The sequence below is a fragment of the Anthonomus grandis genome, chromosome 3, assembly GCF_022605725.1.
Source record: "Anthonomus grandis grandis chromosome 3, icAntGran1.3, whole genome shotgun sequence".
NCBI classification, from domain to species: Eukaryota; Metazoa; Arthropoda; class Insecta; order Coleoptera; family Curculionidae; genus Anthonomus; species Anthonomus grandis.
Window position 1 is genome coordinate 45368971 of NC_065548.1, and position 13788 is coordinate 45382758.

The 13788-nt window shown below is 33.7% G+C and overlaps 1 protein-coding gene across 1 annotated transcript in view; it reads left to right on the forward strand.

Annotated features, from left to right (window-relative positions):
* The first annotated feature begins 316 nt into the window (after positions 1-316).
* Positions 317-13788, forward strand: part of LOC126734595 (homeobox protein SIX3-like) — a 217447-nt gene continuing 203975 nt past the window's right edge. The window contains exon 1 of the mRNA XM_050438287.1: positions 317-1185. Within this exon, the coding sequence (XP_050294244.1) occupies positions 488-1185 (698 nt within the window). The 5' untranslated portion in view covers positions 317-487. The remainder of the gene's footprint in view (positions 1186-13788) is intronic.

Consider the following 13788-nt stretch of genomic DNA (forward strand, 5'->3'; position numbering starts at 1 on the left):
CATACTTCCCGGTCTCGGTATAACGTAAAAGGCGTATCTCCAAACTTATCATACTGACGGAGTTATTGAGTATAGAGAGAGGACCACTTTATACATCAGCTTTAGTTAAGTACAAAGCACAAAAGCTCGGCTCGACGTATCGAAATGACAGCGTACGTCCCCGAGGCTGGTCTCTCCCCACCAACGCGCTACGCCATTGGTGGAACAGAGAAAGCGTAGTCGTAGACACAGCCCATTTTGTTACCAATGGTGGCCGAAACTTAAAGGTGCTAGTTTACCGTATCGCCGTAGCTCCAGTGTGCTTTCACAAGCAAAGGCCTTTACTGGCTCTGTTATTTCAAGTGAAATATCTTTATTGATAGTTGCAACTATCATAGTTTTTCCGTCGGCATGGCACTGTTGATGCTATCGCGCGTTCGTTAATTTTCGTGCTTAAGGGATTTGTTAATTCGCAGTCAAAATTACAGCAGCAACGCTGGACGGTCACATGGCGCTGGGTCTCAGCTCCGGACTGTGTTCCGGGATAAGTTCTGGACCACATTCGGATACTTCATCCTCGCCAGGAGTCAGTGTTCCCATCCCGGTAGCTCCAGCGCCTATTTTACCGAGCGCAATGTTCGCTCTTCCGACGCTTAACTTCACGGTGTCACAAGTGGCTGCGGTGTGTGAAACTTTAGAAGAATCCGGTGATATCGAACGATTGGCGAGGTTCCTTTGGTCCTTACCGGTCGCCCATCCTAATATTGGTGAACTGAACCGAAATGAGGCTGTGTTACGGGCTAGAGCCATAGTGTCTTTTCATAGTGGTAATTTTAGAGACCTTTATTCGATATTAGAAACTCATAAGTTCACGAAAGGTTCCCACGGAAAGTTGCAAGCGATGTGGTTGGAGGCGCATTATCAGGAAGCGGAGAAACTTAGGGGAAGGGCTTTGGGGCCCGTAGATAAATATCGGGTGCGGAAAAAATTCCCGTTACCGCGGACTATTTGGGACGGGGAACAAAAGACTCATTGTTTTAAAGAAAGGACTAGATCGTTATTGCGAGAATGGTATTTGCAGGATCCGTATCCTAATCCAACGAAAAAAAGGGAGTTAGCCCAGGCGACGGGATTAACTCCGACACAAGTGGGAAACTGGTTTAAAAATAGACGACAGAGGGATAGGGCGGCAGCTGCAAAAAATAGGTAAGTCCTACTAGTTTTAATTCTAGAATTAAATGTAGAAGAATATAAAAAAAAATAATGAGTTTTCTGTTACGCAGATAATACAGCAATATTTTTTTTTGAAAAAGATTGGAAAAATATAAAAAATAGTGCAACAATTATTATGAGTGATATAAGAAAATGGCTCGACACTTAAACTATCACTTAACGTATAAAAAAACCTTTTATTGCATTTCTATTAACTGGAGCGAACCGCTCTGAATTTGATTTCCTTAAATTAACAGAATGTTATTAAGGAAGTTTCCTTTTACTAATTATTTCAGTGTTAAAATCGGTAAATATCTATCACGTTTGGCCACATCTTATCAAAAATATTTAAAAACTCTTCATACAAAATTTAGATTCTAAGACGAATTTTAGACCAAAAATTGCTGGTCGATGTTTATAAATTCAAAAATCAATTTCAACATATGCATTGTTGTTAACAAAGCCTAAGAAATACAGTTATAACTAAAATAAAATAAAATAAAGGTATTACAAAATTTGTTTCAGTTAATATACACAACAAAAAATCAAGCTAAAAATAGGCAGACATAAAAAAAAACACATTACCAGAGTGAAGGGTCATAAAATATACATACTTAAAAATTTTAGTTCCATAAAATTATAATGTTATACTAAAAAAATAATACAGGAACACATTGAAATAAAGATAATAAAATTAAATTTGAAAGATGTGAATTGCAAACCTATTTAATAATTTGTATTGAAATACTTCAGAAAAGTATTCTGTGAGGCTATAGTAGTCCTTTTTTAACGAAAAAGCTTTGGTAGAGCGCCTAAATTCCAAGCTGGTGTTACTTTGGCGTATGGATAAAGGTAGATGATTGAACATTTTCTTTCTATTATACACCACTGATTTTTTTACTTGTTCAGACCGGGGTATTGGCAATCTGATATAAGAGGCATGCCGGGTATTATAACCTACCTATATTCTCCACATTTAGTTCACCCGAGAGTGCACCATTATGTTTTTTTAAAAATTAGACAGACTGTTTCCAAAATAAAAATATAGTGCAAAGTAAGAATTTTGTGTCTAACAAATAAGGGACGACAAGTCTCTCGAGGACCGACCCTAAATAAAAATCTAATAGCCCCCTTTTGCATTACATATTGCATAACATAAATACCTTATTAAAGACATACTGAGAGCATGATCCCCAAAAACAAATACCATAACGAAGATGGGATTTAATTAAAGAAAAATATGAAGCTCTAGCCACTGAGCTGTTTAAATTACTCACAATGACACGAAGAGCATAACAGACAGGAAATTTTATTATATAATGTGCTTATATGATTTTCAAATTTTAACCCAGAATCAATATACAGCTCAAGAAATTTGCTCACATTAGCAGCTCACAATACTATATTATTAATTAAAAAGGCATCATTAAATGCACATTTGAATTTTAAAATATTTGTTTTAGAAATATTAAAGAACAGCCTATTAGCGTCACACCATCTTTTCACCTTACATAAATCCGTCCGAATATTTGCCGCAAGCTGCTCACAACTCTTATTTTGCCACAGCATGGTGGTATCGTCTGCAAAGATGGTAAAATGGCCATTTATTGAGATATGAGGCAAATTATTAATATAGATTAGGAATAATAAAGCTCTGGAGTTATTGATTAGATAGGGTGTATCTAATCAATGATAGCATGGGGTAAGCTTTACCACAACTTCTTTAAAACCTCGAAATTTAATAGAAAATAACATTTTAAAAATCTTACTTAGAAAAAATATATTCGATGTTTTTGTTGTCTGATCGGTTTATCCTTTGAGGTTTTGCTGCTTTCTTTCTAAAAACACCGAACTAAATAATACTCTAACACATACCCTATGATAATCACAATAACATAAATGAGCACTTAATTCACAAAAGTAACACAAATTTAAATAGTTAGATCTTTTTAAATCATATTTGAAAAATCGTATACAAAAAGTGCGATGTAATGATACATTAAGTAGCGGGACGGTCATTAGCACCTCAAGGCACAGTCCTGGGACCAGTTTTATTTTTAGTTTATAGTGTTGAATTAAAACAATTAATAAAGAATGATTCGATTATTTGCCGATGATACTGCAATGACATTTACAAATAAAAATTAGGAAGATATATTTTTGGAAGATGAACAAGGCCTTAGCGTTTTATAAAAATGGATAAGTAGCAATAAAATGAGCCTAGGCGTTGTACAAACTAAATTTATAGCATTTTCATTAACGACTGCCGATCAACCCGAACAATCTGATATTAAAATTCATGCCACAACCTGTACTTTATTAAATACTACTTATACCTGTTTAAGTATACAGAAAACGAATAAAATTAAATATTTAGGCTTATATATTGATCGATCAACATCTTCGCTGGAATAAGCATGCTATCGAAACGGCGAAAAAACTTCGAAAACTATATTACAAATTTTACCAGCTTCGAAACATTCTAAATGGAAAAACAATAAAAATAGTTTATAATTCCCTTGTTGAGTCTATTTTAAAATACTGTTTACTAATTTGGAGTGGTCTTCACGAAACTGCATTGCAGATCTTAAAGGTGTGCCAAAACAAAACCTTACCTCCTACAAAAATAGACAGTATCCTACGATTAATCTTTATTCTGAATTTAATGTTTTAAACCTAAGAGGATTATTTGTAAGTAGGTACAAGTCGTTATTTAAAAAAAAAAAATAAAACATATTTTTACTGAGTTTGATTATCATTATAGCACCCGTTCTAAAAGAAATAATAATAATAACAAGCATTTATTACAGGGTAATGCCCAATTAAAGGAAAATCAATTTACAATTGCATACAAAAAAAAAATGTGTAGTTACTTTAAAGATAAAATTTAAACCAATAAGTATATTATAAAAGACAGGTTCAAATATAATAAGTATAACTTAATAGCTAAAAATTAAAACTAAATACATGGATACTTGCTAATTTCTCTAACTTCTCAAATCAACAAACATTCAACAACAATTCTACTCAAACCTCCAGCCAATGCACAGAACATAACAAATAGATGACAAATATATAGGGGAATTTCTACATATATTTAAAAGTTACAATACGCTACAATTATTTACCTACAATTAGTCACCCTTATCAGAGATGAAATTAAAATTTTTGGACATAATGAAAATGGGATCATGCAACATAATATTATGTTGATTGGTTGTTTTGTTATGTCCCGAAAAGCATGCTCGGGAGCAAAAGCAGACTTATACCCTGCTTGTTGGTAATGACCTTCCATAGAAAACTGATTAAATGTAACGTCCGACGTTCAGCTAAGGGCACTCCTCCAAATCTTGATAACAGTAAAGTGTGATCTATACCTCTATAATATGGGCAGACACCATCCTCTCGATTTGCCAAATATTTAAAAAAAGGCCTCTGATCGGCCTCCAGAGTATTCACATGGCAAATGTAGTAGGGATTCCAAATTAAAGACCCATAATCAAGTCTTCACCTGACAAAACTATAAAAAAGTGTTTTAAATCGCTGAGGGGTTATTAAATAGTTTACAGTTTCTTAAGACAAATCCTAACATCCTGCTTCAGAGGCAACATTCTCAACGTGCGGTATAAAAGTGAGTTCCCTGTCAAACACTATACCCAGATCAGAAATTTCAGATTTTCTTATTAGGGAAACATCACTAATTTGAAAAATATCACGGTAGAGGGTTGTTGTCAAATAATTTGAAGAAATTGCATAGGATCGAGATAGGTCGATAGTTTTCAATAAAACTGGAATCATCCTTCTTAAATACAGGGCACACTCTTGCAGTCTTCCGGTCCAGAACGGATTATTAAATTCAATATAATTGTTCCGTTTATAGAAGAACGTCATAACTCAAAAAACTGCATTTTATAGATAAATTATAAAAACAATTCATAATCTAACCTATTATTTATGTGAAAGACCGTCACAACTTGCACTTCCACTTCCGCGTCATCCTTCACCGAGTCAACACGTGGTCGTTCATTTTCCTTTCTTATCCTTCAGATTCCTTTCCCAAACCCTTTCGTACCCCTTGCCGTTTTCGATAACGTGCATTTAAGTATTAAATTTTGTGAAAGTTATCGATTCGGGAAACAGGGTTCATACCCGACGGTTTTCCCGGATCTCCAAATTGTGCTGGCAGATTGCCTAGTAGCAGAACCAATAACCTAGCAAGCAAGCAACTTGCACTTCATAACATTACCGACAGATGGCACAAGTGTCGTTTTACACTTCATCAGATTAACTGATCGGTTATGCCGAAGAAAGACAGTTCTTACTTAATTCGCAAGAGAGACTGTTCGTTTGGTCCTAATTTTACGAAAACCATATCATAGAAAAGGATTTATCACGATTAAAAAAAAGATATCGACAAAACAAGAATTAGCGACAACTATGTAGTCGCTGTTTTTGATTTACAAGCTGTTCTGTCATGCCCCAATGGTAATGTGTCTCTTTTCTACTATAGGTTACTATATTAAATGTCCATTTTACCATCTATGAAATGAAAGGAATAGCAGATTTAGATAAATGTTTCTGCTATGTCTGGGATGAAACGAATGGCAATCGAGGAGCAAATGAAAAAGGATCTTGCTTGCTGAGCTATATAGAACATACATCAAAGGCTAGATCTGAATGTGACGATCTTGAATTAGTTTTTTATTCGGATAATTGCGCTGGCCAGCAAAAAAATAAGCACAGAATTTTTATGTATATGTATGCTCTAAGAAAGTATCCTAATATTAGATCCATATGCCACAAATTCTTGTAACGGGACATACGTAAAATCAGGGGAATTGTGCACATTCCGTGATAGAACGGCAAGTAAAGCGCTACTTAAAATCACGCCCAAATATTTACCTAACGAGTATATAACTTTAATTCGAACTGCAAAAAAAATGGTAAGCCTTTTCAAGTAAAGGAGCTAAGTTTTAAGGATTTTTTTGATTTAAAACATTTAAATGGAGGGATTGGAAATTCCGTTGGATAGAATAAATTAAGCGACATCAGAATTCTTAAAATTGAAAAAAATTATTCATTTACAGTTTTTTATAAAACGTCGTATTCTCAGGAAGAAATTTCGGAAATGACGATCAAAGCAGTTCGAGGTAAGAGTAACGTAATATCACAGACTCTTGAACCTGCATACAAGTCTAAAATAAAAATTAGTGAACGTAAGCGATCAGGGGCCGTATTTTTGAAACCATTCGACTTTGATTCGCATACGAACTTAGAGGATTTCGCACGAAAAATCGATATTCGTATTTTCGACCGCTACGTATGCGAACTTTTTCGCATGCGGTGACTCGAATGGGTATATACCATTCGAATTTCAAAGTTCGTGTGCGATTCTGCCACTTGTCTTCTTTTGATTTTAAATTTGTGAGTTGGTTAAGTATTTTCGTAGTGTTTTTTTTTTGTTTATTGACAAAAAAAAATAACAATAATCAAATGGCAAGATTAAACAATCTTGTGCAAAGGAACGTCGTCGATGCACTGAAACTCTAGCAGATAGAAGGAATATGATGTACTCTTCATTTCTTCGCCCATTTGAAATGTATTCAGATGGTCAATTTAATAAATAATATAGATTAAGCAAGCTTATTACAATGGAATTGATGTGCTCCAGAGATTGTTTAATCTGTCCGCTACTTTTATTCACAAGGCTTGTGCAGTTTTAGCTAAAAAATCTTTGGTGAATTTGCCCGACTTTAATTCCGGGTGCTCTTCCATAAATGAAATTAGTTCTTTCTTTTACTCACTCGACACAAAACCACAATATTTTTTATTTTTTTAATCTATCTTAAAAGAAGTCAATTCGAAAAACCCAAGATACGCCATGAAAAAAACCTCAATATTCCCTGATGTTTTTAAATTAAAATTTTAGGTTAGGTTAAAAGATCTTTATCGTCTTCATCCCGTTTGACATGGCCTCCAATAGCACTCGACTTTGCTACGTTGCCACTACATTTCATGTTCGTATGCGAATGAAATTTGGAATGCTGTTCAAAAATGCACTTTTTAATTTGTGTGCGAATTTTGCCGCTCGACTTTATTCGCATTCGAAGATTCTCGCATGGTTTCGAAAATACGGCCCCAGATCTTCAAGATTTAGTAAATGATGTAGGCATTTCATCATATTATGCAGATTTTCCTCATTACAAGTTTTGTACTTCCTTAATACAAAAAAAGACAAAGATTGTTTTTTATTTTAAATTTATTTCAGTGTCACGATATTAAAAAAGTTTAATATTTTTCTTAAAAACAAAGTCACAATATGACATATGACGATAAAGTAAAAAAAAATTAAATAATGCATTTTTTTTTGGAGAAGAAAGACACAAGTGTTCATAAATTTCTCAATTCAAGTGTCAATCTCATGTCACTTGTTAACCACTATACTTTGACGTCTAAAAATCACAATAAAAGCATTTAATTTATATGCAAGGTTAAATTGTTACAAAAGAGTAAAAAATCATTAATCTTTAAACCGCTATTTTGACAAATATCAATTTTTGGGGTATGACGTTCTTCTATAAACGGAGCGATATAACTAAGTGGTAATGATAGTATCTGGACACAACCCTTAACGACAAAACTAGGTAACCCGTCGGGACCTGCGGTCATTTTATTTTTCAGGGATCTACCAGCACTAATAATGTCATCTGTGGTGATAGTGGACATAGTCAGAGTCACATGTTACATAAGTGTTCTGTTTTTTTGGGTTAGTGTCTCTGTACACGTACACGTTCTTGAAGTTCTGGGTCTTCCTATGAACCAAATAGGTTCTTCATAGATGCAGCAATCCGTGACGTACCCTTCTTATTATAAACAAATCCGAATGTATATTTTCGTCTGCTTGCATAACATGATCTCGATAAGCTAAATTCACCTGGTACGTTATACCCCGACGCAAGGAGATGTATCTGGAGTAATAAAAATGAGAAAATGAAATAATGATTTCTGATGATTTTTGAATTTTTAAAATGCAATGTCGGCAACAAAAAATCACTAAGTCCATAATGTAGCAAAACCTGATACATTTAGACATGAAAAATCCTCTAAGTCCATATTTAATAAACTGAGGTTATATGGTAGCGATAACCACCTGTTATTTGCTTCAGCAGTTAGTTGTTTATTAACAAGCGACGTGCACGTACAAGTTATCGTTAATCACTAAAATGAGTTCCAGGATAGAAAAGATTAGGTTGGCCTGTAAAAAGCTAAACAGTAGTTTAAACGTTGTTAGTGAACCTACGCAGACTGTTGAAAATTTGTCAGATTTATCAGGGAAAGTTGCACTTAAAGCAGGTATGTCCAGTTTAAAAGCAAAGGGAATATATTTATTTTAAAACAAGAATACACTTAATTACATACACTTACATACACTTTAATTCGGTAAATATCAATTATTCAATTATGAAGTATAAAAATTTAACTGTCCAAATCGTTTTGACATTCCGTCATTGAATTTGGCACCCAGTAAAATTTTCAATAATTCAGTTCTTATTGAAAAATATGCTTTATACAAACCGACATATGATATGGGATATGAATAAAAAATTATCTATTTGGATTTATACTAAGGTCGGCTTTAGATAATGCAAGAAAAATCTAGTTCTATTGGCAATTGATTGGTATTCCCATATATTCTAGACTAAAAAATCCATGATTTGTTGATGATATTAAATATGAAATAAGTCAGTTTTATGTATGCTTTGTGCAGAAACATGAATATAAATGATATTTAACGAAGCAAAACAACTAAATAAACCACATATATTTCATTTTATTTTATATAAACAACTTATTACGCAATATTTTTTTAATAAATCTCATTTGCAAAGAAATATATTATTTTTGCTTCCGAAAATTCTTAAAATTTTACCCCAAAATTTAAAAGTTGAACTAACACAGTTTATTACTTTAAATTTTAATACTTTTAAAAAGTTACTGATAAAGTAATTTATCATTTGTCTCATTTTGTGATTCAGTGGTTTTGCAATTTTGTTAAAATTTTTAATTTTCTTCTTGTTACTTCTTGTGCCTCCTCCGCTCCTCTGCTTCTTATAGTAGAATAAAATATTTATTTATTTACAAAGGAAACAAAAACTGTTTTTTTTGTTTGTATCAATGTAGGAAATGAAAAATTTTTAACACAAGCCTAATTTGTGGTCTATATAGGGTGTCTCCTTTTTCATAGGGACAGTATTGCTATCTCCTATCACAGATTTAACGAGACAAACAGATACATAATCTTACGTAGATATTTTTTTATTTTTTTACGAGATTGTTGAAGTAAATCAAAAAGTACTCCCCTGAATCCCATTTTTTCGAGCTTATTTAAAAGTATATCGGTACACACAACATCAAATGCTTTTTGCAAGTCGAAAAATACGGCCACAACTAATTTCTTTTTATCCAATGTTCGCGATATGTAATCTACAAAATCAACTATTAGGCTAAGAGTATTACTGTTCTCAACAATTGGTAATATTGGTAATCATCAAGCGGTAAATATTTCTTAATAAAAAACGTCATCCTTTGTTTAATTATTCTCTCAATAATTTTAGAAAAAACACTTATTACCGAAATTGGTCTGTAGTTATTCATCTAAAAAAGAATTAGTTTAAAGATTGGAGAAATTCTAGATATTTTTAGTTCTTCTGGAAAGGTTCCAGTAGTTAAAATATTATTTGTTAACCTTACCAGAGTCCCAGTAATATTCTCTTTCAAATTAATAATGTCGTACACCGATATGCCATCATGTCCCGCCGCAAAATTATTTTTTAGTGTTAGTATGATTTCATTTACTTCGAATTCAGTTGTTAATTCTACAAAAGCAGAATTATTACAGGTAATCTCAGGAAATGAAATGTTTTTTCCTAAATAACTAACGTCATTTTCCAACTCTTTTACACTACCCACACCGAAATGGGCATTCAATTTATTTGCTACTTCAACGATCTTAGTTATTTTCCCATCATCTGTTTCTAATGAATCAATTCTTATTATTGATATCACTGGATGGATATTGTTTTCACGTTAATAAGACTACAAAAAATAATAGCTGGTTAATATCTTTGTTCGAACAACATTGTAAAAATAAATTTTTAAATCTAAAATCGCTAATAAACAATCTCTGACTATGTGTATACAGGCATTTTAATGATACACGTGATCTAGATATTTTCAGTTAACCTTAACTTCGTATATACTTTATAAAAATGATAAGCTGACCGACAGAATCGCCTTCCCTTATCGATCTCTTTATAATCGCCCCTCATTTGGAAGTGATTGTAGTTATTCATACGAATCAGAAACAATATTAGCCCAAATATAGATTCTTAGGATATAGATTCTCTGTTGATATTCTTAAGATGATAAAATACTTCCTTTGTAGTATAACGTTTAAGCAATATGGAGGGTATAATACTCCTGCCTGTCTGAAAACGCAGTCAAAAGCTTTTGTTAGGTCAAGGGCTAAGGCTTATAACATAAGTTAATTTTTTTTTTGAGATAACGATTATGAGTTAGTTTTAGTTACTACCTTTCATTAATTTAATGAAAAGCAAAATGAAATTATTGTAATACTCACTGAAATATAATATGATCGAGAAAGTTGATTTTTAATACAACATAGTTTATAAAAAAAAATAACATTTAAGGCAAAAAAAAACATTTTTTATCTGATTATGCAGTAGCCGTTGCCCGTGAGAGGTAAACGAGCGTTCGCGAGCCAAGCAGTTTGATACAGTTTTATCTCGCGGCAACACGAAGGGGGCAGCCTGCTTTCGGAATATCATAATTACAAGTTGGCCAGTGATATACGACCCATTCAAGAAGACTACCGGAACCATTATTGCCCGTTTTGCGTCCGGTTATCTGGGATAAATCTACGTGTTGTAACTTATTTCTCTGCCACATGGTAATTGGTGTCCGGCCCGATTTCGCCTGAGTACATAAAACTGAGAACTACACGGGTGGCGGTTAAAGCGATATCCCGTGCTTTGTATTTATGCCCATTTCTGCTTTTGTTTTATTAATTTTTTTTTTAATTTTTGGCGGCATGAATTATTATTTTTGTTTAAAAAACAAGCTACTTTTTATTGTTTGAAGCGATAAATAAATTGGTATTAATCAACTTAAAAGTTTGGAAAGTAAACACTTAAGAGACGACGGAATACGACGACTGCTCGTACACGTCATAAACTTAATCTTTCTGCAGGAACATGTTCCAAAGGACTTCAAAAAATCTATAGCGATTCTAATCTATACATCTGGAAATAAAACTGATGTTGGAAACTTTCTACCAATAAAGAAGTTTGAGAAATGTCCTTAAGACGGACTATATAATTTCTTTACTACAAATAAACTTTTAAATAATAATCAGTTTGAGTTGCAGAGAGGTATTAGCACAAGTCACGCCATATTTAGATTTGTTGACTTTATCAAATCTGACCTGAACGGAGATAAAAAAATTCCTGGGTGTGTTTTTGGACCTTGCAAAGGCTTCTCACATGGTGCCTCATAAAAAATTGCTAGAGGTTTTTGAACACTACGGAGTGAGAGGCACTGTGTTGGAGGTCATTTGCAGCTATTTGGGTCACAGAACATAACAGGATTGAATAAATAACATCTTGATTGACCCGCAAACGATCCATTTAGACATCCCGCAGGGCACTGTTCTGGGTCCGTTGCTATTCGTCATGTATATCAATTCATTACTGAGCAAAAAAATACTAGGCCTAAATGATCCTTCCAACGCTTTTCAGATACTTGCTCTGGTGATGCTATAATACGCCTGTTATAAATCTACAAACAGTTGATGGATCTTTCTGTTAAACTTTTAACTTTTCTTTAGGAGCTGTCTTATGGTGAATATTTGATTTGTTGTTGATCTTTTGGATCGGAATCCGTATTGGTAGTCCCGTAAGTTGTGTTCTGTATACGGGGATATGCATTAGCATGACTTTAAATTTGGATTTAGACATTCTTGCTTTTTGCTGAGTTTTCCAGTTCAAAGCTTGCCACTTCTATGTTTTATCTTTTATCGCCAGTGCTGATTTTTCCATTTTAAGCACTTCATCTAACCTCTCAAGAAAATTTGAGCAATTCTCTTGAAGGACAAGCGCTTGGTCAGAGATGATATTTTTTACAACCTCCCACTGGCTTTTTTCGTGTCAATTCATCCTCTAAAATTTTTCGGATAGTTTGTTTATCCGAGTTTATAGTCTCAGAAATTACCCAAGTATTCATGCGACGATTTCCACGCTATTTGATTTCGGCCACTTTGACCAAACCTTGAGGTGGGACATCTTCGATACTCTATCGGTCTTTAAAAAATCGCTTATAACATTCGAAAATACGCACTTGAAATATAAAAGTCTTACCATAGAACTATTTCAACAACTTATTTGGAGATTTTGATTCAATTAGAAATTTCACATTGATCCATTGCTGGCATTTTTCGTCCTTTGTTACACTGGTTTCTTCCTTAGCTGTTATTGCTCTTGCCAGTCTTTTCAATCACAACTATACGTGTTACGCTAATTTGGCTTCTATTTCTCTTAGTAGAGTAGTTAGGCTTCGAGAAAAGACTCCCAGTTATCTTTGGGCGGAGTCTGCGCTCTACTTCTCGCAGAAAAAAGAAAGCTTGAATGAGTCGGGCGGATGACTAATCCTGAATCCACATTGGTACGTAATTACGGATCCGTTGGGACCACGTGATTTGCTATTAAACAATGAGAGGCCCGAAAGGTTTCACGTACCTATGTGAACGAAAACACGGATAGATTTTGGTTAATTATACATTACGTATTTTTGGTTCGTTGTACGATTTGTTTTTGATTATTATTTTTGAATTTTTACCATTTTTTTTTACTAGTTGTTATTTTGTACCATTCTTTTTAGAATATCGAGTTTGAGTTCGACCCCGGGATCCATATATTTTAATAATTTGCGGCTTTTTAATTAAGTCAGTGCCAAAATTATTTATTATACCAAGGTTTAGACCGTTGCGCCAATGAGGACAATATTTTAACTTTAGCTTTTAACTTTAATGGCCTTTATGGGATCCGAGAACCCCTTTACAATCAAGGCATAAAAATAGGATGAAGCACTTGTGGGAGGTCAAAACTGTAAACATCAAAAACCCGAGTAAAAATATAACGTTATTTTACAGATACGTTTGCCTCTAGTGGATGAAATAAAAGTCACGGATAGGATTGACAGGCTCATATATCCGTAAGTACGTACCAATGTGAATTTAGGCTGAGCGGTCTCAGTCCTTTGGTTTAAACTTAGATAAGTTGAATTGTTTGGTGTTAATTGAGTTCGGCAGCTACTATCTCATTACGCCTTTCCACGGGCGGTTTTCCCTTGGTCTCAAGAGAAATTCTCTTATTAGGGTGTTGTCCATACTTCTGACTTTTTCCTTGAACGTTAAGTGCTTTTTAACCAGATATTCTTAAATAGTGTCAAGTTTACAGTCAGAGTACAAATCAACATTCCTTACAAAGAAGGGGCATTAGAAAGCATTCTTAAACACGTATT